The sequence below is a fragment of the Pygoscelis adeliae genome, unplaced genomic scaffold (genome assembly GCF_000699105.1).
Source record: "Pygoscelis adeliae isolate BGI_AS28 unplaced genomic scaffold, ASM69910v1 Scaffold154, whole genome shotgun sequence".
Lineage (NCBI taxonomy): Eukaryota > Metazoa > Chordata > Aves > Sphenisciformes > Spheniscidae > Pygoscelis > Pygoscelis adeliae.
In genome coordinates, this window is record NW_008825113.1 from 2,539,505 (window position 1) to 2,548,737 (window position 9,233).

Below are 9,233 nucleotides of genomic sequence, written 5' to 3' on the forward strand. Positions count from 1 at the left end.
GAATGCTGTGGGAGACGGTGTCAAAGGCCTTACTGAAGTCCAGGTAGACCACATCCACAGCCTTTCCCTTGTCCACTAGGCGGGTCACCTGGTCATAGAAGATCAGGTTGGTCAAGCAGGACCTGCCTTCCATAAACCCGTGCTGGCTGATTCTTGAGGGGATCTTGCCTGCCCCTTCTTCCACAAGTGGTAAACTCTCCTTTTTATCCTGAGTCCCAGCAAGACCTCCCCGTTCAGCCAGGCCGGGCTGGTATTTCAAATCTGATTTCCCAATTAAAAGTCTGCAGGTTCGCAGCAGGTAGGATGTTGTTGCAGCCATGTATATTAGTGATGCACCATTGTCTGCATTGCAGACAATAACCTAGCCTCCCGAGAGCCAGTCAGCAGCGATGTTTGTGTGGCTGGGAGAAAGTTCATGTTGCAACAGCTGCTTGGGAGACAGGAAATGAGAGTAGAAACTTGTCTTGGTTTTGTTTTCTGTTCTCGCATTTGAGCCACTCATCTCCACCTGAATTTCTCCCTATATGTTACTGTCATCTATAATGGCTGGGAAATTGTGTGTTGTTTTCAGGCAAGGTTTTCTAGGCTTTGATGCAGCTGTTTCATCGTAATGTTTTGATTTAGTGTTGTCATCTATAAAGAAGATAGTATTTTAGGAGACATAGGTTTTAACGTAATTTAATAAAGTAAATTATTAAAAACTATGGCTTCTTGCTCCTGTGCAAAAGTTGACTAATATTCAGTGACTTAGCTGAAAAACTTCTATCTGTGCCAGCACAAAATTTCTGCAGTTGTATTGCATACCTATCTGCAGAGCTGAAAAATGGCTGCAATTTTAGAGCTCCATTAGTTTAGCATGTGACTCTTCAGGGTCATAGGCCCGTGGCTAGGGAACTACATTAAGCTGCCATATTCACCAAATAAACGTATTGGCAAGCGTAGCACCATAACAAAGTTGGGGACAGCTACTCCATATAGCTGGCAGTGTTGCAAGACTAATATTCAGCAGATTGATTATATATGTATTCCTGCTAGACAAGGCTCTGTTGTGTGCTACATATGGATTTAAGTAACTTTGGAAGAGTTACTATCTGACATCTTCAATGGAATTAAACACTTTAAAATATGTTCACACTTAAACTGTTTAATTTTTGCTTTTTAGTATCCCACCCTTGTTTGCTTTCTTTCTCTTCAGATAATGCTTATGATCCAGATGTGAGTGCTAAACAGATATGGATAGACAAAACGGTGATAAACGACAATATATGCTTGACGTTCACTGATAATGGAAATGGTATGAACTCAGAGAAGCTGCACAAAATGCTAAGGTGGATAACTTCTTTTGCAATTTTTTTCTTGTAGAAATTCCAGCTTCTAGTTCTGTTATTGCTCAGCTTATTCCTTTTTCTTATATGTAATCAACTAATTTTGTTCATAAACTTAACATTTCTGAAGGTGATTATCCAAGTGAGACTCTAGAATAAACAGATGCTAGTAAAACTTTCACACAACCTTGTCAGTGTATTTTTATCTCATAATTTCCTTTTATCCTTTCTGTCAACCTTCCCATTTAGAGATTTTAGTATAAATCTCTGGGTTTAAATTTGAGCAAGCTTGAATTCAAATTGTTATTTTTCTTTTTCTGTTAGGTACCACAATTAATAGCTTGCTTGCTAAATTCTGTGTTCCATATACAGTTACCTGGTTTACTTTAAATGTAATGTGTAGTTACTAATGGAAAATATGTAGATCACACATTTTCAAGCAAGTGGGGGGGGAGCTTTAGGGGGTTTTCTTAGTATTTATTGTGAAGCCACAGGATAACTATTAGAATCCTGTAAGAAAGCTTATTGCATAATTCCAGACAGATTATATTTCTTTTCCATACTTAAAGATGAAAGTAAATTTCCCTGAATTCTTGCAGTGTGATTTTAGCAATGTTATACGGGTAACTTTCAGGATTTTCTTGACTGTACATTGTTTAATTGTACAGTAGTCTCTCATCTCTAAAACAAGAAATTAACTCGTGTTTAAGTCTAATTTGGTAAGTCTTGCATACATCTTTTGGGTTTTCAAGTTTTACAGGGCTTTTTACACTCTTCTAATGTTTCCATATGTTTCAGCTTCGGCTTCAGTGAGAAATCTGTGATGAATGGCCGTGTTCCAGTGGGACTGTATGGAAATGGGTTTAAATCGGGGTCCATGCGCCTGGGAAAAGATGCAATAGTCTTCACCAAGAATGGAGAAACCATGAGTGTGGGCCTGTTGTCTCAGACTTTCCTTGAAGTCACAAAAGCAGAACATGTCATGGTTCCTATAGTGACGTTCAACAACAAACATATCCTTTCAACAATTTCTGAATGAAAACTTGTGGGACATGCAAAATTTGGATGATAATATCAATAAAGGAAATCTCATTTTCTAGTCTTATGGATACCCTAAATAAATCATAAAATGCAAGGAAGGCTATAATTTGTTAAGGCCTTTAAATTTGTAGGAGCTCTGAGATGTAGAATGAGAACCTGTTGCAGAAGTTTCCTCATCTTCTGAAAGCTTACTTCATTCAAAGTTAGTCTCCTTAACATAATGCTTACGACAGATAAGTGATCCAACAGAATCAAAAAACAGCCTGAAGGCCATCTTAACACATTCTTTATTTTCTACTGAGGAGAAATTACTGGCAGAGCTAGATGCTATAATAGGGAAAAAAGGAACAAGAATTATCATTTGGAATCTTAGAAGGTAAGATGAAGTCCAGTTTCTTATATCTCTCATTTAGTTTATATTATCTTTCAGCGCATGCAAACATACAAGGGTTTTTTTGTAGAATACTTCCAAAAGACTGTGGGCAGTTTGAGTCTGGTTTCCCAGTTACATCTAGCTCGCATGATTGAAGGGTTGTAATGTTGCATAAGAACTGTTGCTAATATCTCAAGTAACATAGCAGAAGGAAGGAAAATGTAAAGGACTTCATGTTTTCCTTTGATAAGATACTGTTACTTTTGCCAGAAGGAAAATTTAATAGATAAATTATAAATCTGCTATTTCAGACCTATGAAGTTATGAATGCAAAACTTCAAACAAAAAAATATTTATATGTACAGGCAAGTATTAATGACTTTTAAGTTTGGAGTCAGCAGTGTCCTTCTGTAGGGATCTAGACCTTTCTAAACTTCTCAACTGTTATCATAAAATAAATAGAAATCCAAGTAAATAAATACAGTTGTGTGTATTTGTATTATTTGTCTACTTGCCCCTGGGATTGTGGACGGCAGTATAGATTTCCAGCCTCTTCTAGCTTTGACTTGCTTGTTGCTTTTTTTTTTTTAAACAGCTGTTGCTGTAGCAGTGGCAGATGGGTGTCATCACTTCCCATCTCCTTTCCCTTTCCTTCACATCTTTGCTGCAGCCTTATTAGCAGGGAACCTGTCTGATGGTCTGTCCAGACCACCTATTATTTATAATATGTTGCAATCAAATCTACTTTAAAAAAAAAAACCAGAGCTGTTTCAGTATTAAAAGACTATTTCTGGAATATTTGTGCCAACTATGACGTATCTCAATGTTGTGCAAAGGTACTGCCAGTATACTGCAGTGTATATCTCTGCAACTAATTACAGCGTATACATCTGGTGAGTGGTGCAGTAAGAAATTGTGATAACTATTGAGTTGGAAAGCTGTGGTGAGTGTCGCTTTTGCAGCACTAAAAATCTTAGGAAGGCAATTTGCAGTGTTCAGAAATTTTGCATTTAGAAGGAATGTGTGTGTCTTGGTCCATCCAGAATTTAAAGCTGATACTGACTGCTTTTATTTTTGAAGTGTGACCTTTTTAGAATTAAGTTAGAATTCATGAATGTCTCACTTGCTATCACTTCTCTTGTATCCCTTGGATATCAGAAAGGAACTGGTGAACTTTTTTTATGTGAATTTTAGCAAATCTGTGAAGAAAACCACCATGGTTCAAAGGAATTCCCTTTCTCTTGCATCTTTGTGATACCCGCTGGGTGTACCACAATATCTTATCTCATGTTGGCTTTTTTTTCATAATTAGTATTTTTTTTAATCTTATTTCTTAGAGATAAAAATGAAAAAACAGAATTTGACTTTGACAAGGATAAATACGATATCAGAATTCCAGAAGACTTAGATGAAACAGGCAAAAGAGGATATAAAAAACAAGAGAGACTGGACCAGATTGTTCCAGAAAGTGACTACTCACTGCGAGTATGTATAACATTTTTTAAAATTTATTTGTTTGTTTATTTTTGGAAGCTGGAGGGTGTATGTTTTTGTTTTAATATAATGTACTATACTACAGAAGTGTTTGGGGGGGAGGACGAATGTCAGAATTTAAATGTTAGGGCAATATGTCAACATTAATTTTGAAAATTGAAGGTGAAATGTATTTGTGGACTTGTGTAAACATTTGCTGTTTATTTAGAAGAAAATTACTGGGGTTTATGTAGTCTTGCAAATAACATTTTTGCTGTTAAATGTAGCGAAAGGAGCAAGAAGGAAATGCAGTCAGTAGCTTCAGAAATTAAATAGGGATGTGTGTGGTTGTCAGCAAGGTAAACATTCCATTGTAGTGCAGGTATACATGCATATAGTACTGACACTATGCTCATGTGAATCTTTTAAAACAGATTGATTTTGGTTGGCAAAGTGTCATTTCTAGGTTTCAAAAAGAGGTACAGGAATTGGGAAGCAGCTCCATTGTTTGAATACATGCATGCAGATAGGGACAAGGCTTTTCTGTAGGCTAATTGATACGACCATTGTCTCCACTATTGATTTGTAAGTTTTGAAGGCTTCTTTTTGTAAGAAAATGCATCTGCAATTACTAGGTGTTCTGGGCACTTCTTGTGGGTAATATTCAGAAGTATTATTCCAGTTGAACTAAAACCTTCAATTATTCTAAGACTTCCTGAAGTCCTATATCCACTTCAATTATTAGAAGCTGTAAATATAATGATAAAAGAAATGCAAATTAAAATTCAGATCTACGTGCTTATAAGAAGATTGCGTAGCTATTATCAAGCTATGATAATATGCAGTCGTTTGGAACAAAGTTAACACACTTGCTTTTGTTCGTAATTTTAAAGTTTGTAGTAGAATTTTTAAGCTCTGAATAGGGGATAAGAAAAGAGAGGCTTGTGTGTTTGAGTGCTTTTTTAGTGGTAAAACTGCATCTTCAGACACCTGACTAACTTGTCATATTCATAAAAGTTGTCCTTCAACTGCTATTCATTTAATTTGTGATATATGTATGCTTATTGTGCACACTTGCATTTCCTATTTTTCTGGATTCAAGTTGGAAAAAACACATTCCATAAAAGTAATTAAAACTTGAGTTTGTCTTTCTAAACATAATGCCTTGTAAAATATCCATATCTTGAGGTTTTGGGGTTTTTTAATAACAGGAGTTACTGTATGTTTTGTAGGCTTATTGCAGTATCTTGTATCTGAAGCCAACAATGCAGATCATTCTGCGAGGACAAAAAGTGAAAACACAGCTGGTTTCCAAAAGCCTTGCCTTCATTGAACACGATATATATAGGCCAAAATTTTTGAATGTATCCTTTGCTAATATTTATATCATTGCATGCTGAATTTAATGATGTGACGTTTTATGTAAGCTGTCTCCATTCTGCTGGGTATGTTGCAGTTGTACTTGTGGGGTTTTTTGGGGGTTGGGTTTGTTGTTTTTTTTTTAATAAAGACATACTGAAGGAATTACCTCAATATAAAAAAAGTAAGTTCCAGGACCCAGTTTAGAATGAACACTCAGAGTAACTGTATTTTTGTGTTACATGAGATTAACCAGATTTTTCCTTAATATCTGGTAAAAGGCTAAAACAGTAAGAATTACTTTTGGATTTAACTGCAGAAACAAAGATCATTATGGAATAATGATGTACCATAAAAACAGACTCATCAAAGCTTATGAAAGAGTTGGTTGTCAGTTAAAGGTAAGAAATTAAAGATCAAAAATATTTTAGCATCTTTAGAAACAATTTTCATTCAAATGCTGATTTTGAAAAAGAATATGGATGGAAACTAGGATGTTGATGTATCCTTTATAAAACCACCTTTTTTAGTTTGTGCAGCAGTTAAAAATTATATTAAATTGTATACAGTTGTTTTAATGTTTGTTTTTGAAACTAAGCTTGATACATAAAATATGGGTCTGAGCATACCTTTCAGGACAAAAAGAGGGGTTGAACAGAGGATTTTTTATTTAGGCGGTTTGTGTCGAGAGTTTCTTTTTGCAGAGGAGTCGTAAGCCAGAAAATTGTTTTTACCTAGTGTATATATAGTTTATAATTACCTCTGACAAACTCTTGCAGTATTAGCATAGAATATATGTTGGTTTTGCTGATATATCTTAATTTCTTATAGGCAAACAACATGGGTGTTGGTGTAGTTGGGATTATTGAATGCAACTTCCTAAAACCAACTCATAACAAACAAGATTTTGACTACACAAATGAATACAGGTAAATGTATATTATGTAGACTTTCTGTTCAATAGTGGTGTTCACTGTGAAATACTTGACAATAAAGGCTTCTTCTTTTCTAAGTAGTAAGAATAAAAGCTTATGTTCCATCATTAAACTGAATGACTGTTTTGAACAGTAGGGGTGGGATGTTTGCATCTACACTGGTCATACTGCATTCATTGTGCAGTCAGTAAGTCTAGAGTATCATACACATCATTTTAAAGCAAGCGCCCTAAAAGTGGTTGGTTGCAATTCTGCTCCTCACCGATTGTAAAATGAGCACTAATAACTCACTGAGATGCGATTATTTGTATGGTGCGTGGCTAAAACTGCGATACATGAATCCACACTTAACTTTTTTCATAACAGTTTTTGTTTGGTGGTTTTTTTGGAAAAGCTTTGTTGGATATTTTTGAGCCCTTCTTTTCAATTTCTTTCCTACGAGTGGACTTGAATGCCCTCAAATTCTCTGCTACCTGATAGAGCATTTAAAATACCTGACATCCTGAAGGCAGCAGTGATTTGGGACATTGCTTTGTTTCAGTTTTTATTTCTAACTCAGGGTTGCCACTTTTTCACATATCTGCATCCATCCTATCAGTCAGTATCTAGTGTGATGTTTCCTATAGTTAAACTGTGAACCGGATGGGGAATCTAGTCTGATGTAAAATTTTGAGAGATGAAAATCGTTTTTAAGCCAGGTGAATTTCCTAGTCTGTTTACCCTGCTCTGCTGTGAATCACTTGTGCTGGCACTGGGGAAGGAGGCATGTGGGGGAGGAAAGGCTAGAGGGGATGAGTTACCTAAGCAGTTTTCAGGCTGAGGTGTTTAAAAACTGTCCAGGGAAAATTTCCTGAATACAAACCTTGAGAATTGTTCCACTCTGTATTATTTATTTCCTTTCATCATGACAAGGCTGTTTTCTGTGCTGCTTCATGTTAAGGGGTATTAGGAGCGGCCACCTCCTCCAGCAGCTCTGTCTCAGGACTCCCTCTAGCCCAGCCAGGGGACCCAGGGTTTCTGCCCAGGCTGAGGGCCATGACTGCCACTTTCCTGTTTGCAGGTTCAACCAGTAGCAAAGCTGAGCGCGTGTCCCAGAGACACACACACAGAGGACACTGACATGGCTGGTTACACAGACTGCCACAGACAAGGTTCACCTACATGTAGGACTCAGATAAAGCATAGACAGCCAAGTCTGTACTTCCTCCTAGTGAAGGCACACACATGACGCTCTAGGTTCACAAGCACATGTACACTTGTGGATCCCCTGAGTACCGGCACGGCCCCTCTGTCCTCCTGGTATCCCTGCCTGGATCCTAGGCCCTCTTCACAGGTCCCCTATGTGCTGGTTAGTGCAGTTTGATGTTTGCTAGCAAATGTGTGCACTCACACTCATACCACAGGCACTCCATATTCGCAAGTCCCCCTGCATATACCAGCACAAACCCTTGCCTGCCTGATACCCCTGCCTGGACCTGGGGTCTCCTGTTCACTGCTGAGTCCAGTTTGGAGTTTGCTAGCAAATACGCATGCACACTCCATGCACACCAGGACACCGGGACTGGGGAAGATGCAGACACTTGTCCCCCTGCCAGCACCAGACACATGGGCTGTGACCCACGGTCCTGCTCCAGCTGCCAGTGCTGAGTCCCTCGCTCATGCTGGTTCATCCCAGGAGCTGGTTTTTGGGGGACACACCATTCCTGCCTCAGTGGGTGGCAGCTGAGACACCCCCCCCTTGCTCCAGTAGCTGACACCACACACCTGGTCTTGACTCCAGGAGCTGGCACCAAATCCACTCACACACAGATGCACAGCTCTCGCCAGCAGCAGGCACTCAGTCCTTGCCATACACGTACACATGGGATAGAGAATGAGATTATGTAGAGAGTTAAAATATTAAATAAGAAGATACAAGAAGATAGGACAGACTGTGGTGATCAGGCACAGGGCTCAGCCAGACATCTGTACTGACCGAACCTGTTTTACATGCAACCAGCTACTTTTATACTCTTTCCTATCTACCCCCCGCTTTGTTCTGCCCTGCTCCCTCTTCCCCATGCACATTGCCTTATCAGTTGGCATAGTTCCACTGACCCCCTCCAAACATCCTGCACCCTCATGTTTGCATCCTTATCAGTTGCAAAATCCCAGTTTGCCTGCAGTTTCTTGATAGCCTGTCAATTAGCGTGACTGACCAGGTTTATTTCTGGTTATTGTCTTTGTTAATGCTAATTGGTCAGGTTTTATGACTCTCTCTGTTTGTCTTCTTCCCTTTCCTTACCCTCCCAACTGGAAAAAATAAACATTCTCACACTCTACATATCCTTACCAGTTAGTGTGACTGACCAGGTTTGTTTTTACCGCTACGTCCCTTGTCGATGGGGTTTGTCTCTGTATGTTCTTGTTTATGGCTCCTTTGACCATATGCCCTTAAAGGAGGAGGCACTTTCCTTCTATGTGCCCTACCACTTGCTTTCAATGTGGACTTAGAAATTTAGGGTAGTGACTTGCAAACATAGGTGGTGTAAACTTCGGCAGGAAGAGTCATTACCTTTTTCAAGCTGCATGTTTTGCCCTTCAGCCAGTTGTGGTTCAGCTTCCACTGGCAACCTGAACTGTCCACAATGCCTTTACTGAATTACTGATTTATATGCAGCTCTGCATATAAAGATAACCACCAGAAACCTCACCAGAGTGCTGTAATAAACAGAGCCGTTAATTGCA

The 9,233-nt window shown here is 38.6% G+C and overlaps 1 protein-coding gene across 1 annotated transcript in view; it reads left to right on the forward strand.

Moving 5' to 3' along the window:
- The window catches only part of MORC3 (MORC family CW-type zinc finger 3), a 26,463-nt gene that overhangs the window by 5,668 nt on the left and 11,562 nt on the right, over window positions 1–9,233 (forward strand). Inside the window, exons 3-9 of the mRNA XM_009327965.1 lie at window positions 1,196–1,328; window positions 2,124–2,338; window positions 2,595–2,742; window positions 4,077–4,224; window positions 5,445–5,576; window positions 5,853–5,972; window positions 6,403–6,500. Coding sequence (XP_009326240.1) covers window positions 1,196–1,328; window positions 2,124–2,338; window positions 2,595–2,742; window positions 4,077–4,224; window positions 5,445–5,576; window positions 5,853–5,972; window positions 6,403–6,500 — 994 coding nt within the window. The remainder of the gene's footprint in view (window positions 1–1,195; window positions 1,329–2,123; window positions 2,339–2,594; window positions 2,743–4,076; window positions 4,225–5,444; window positions 5,577–5,852; window positions 5,973–6,402; window positions 6,501–9,233) is intronic.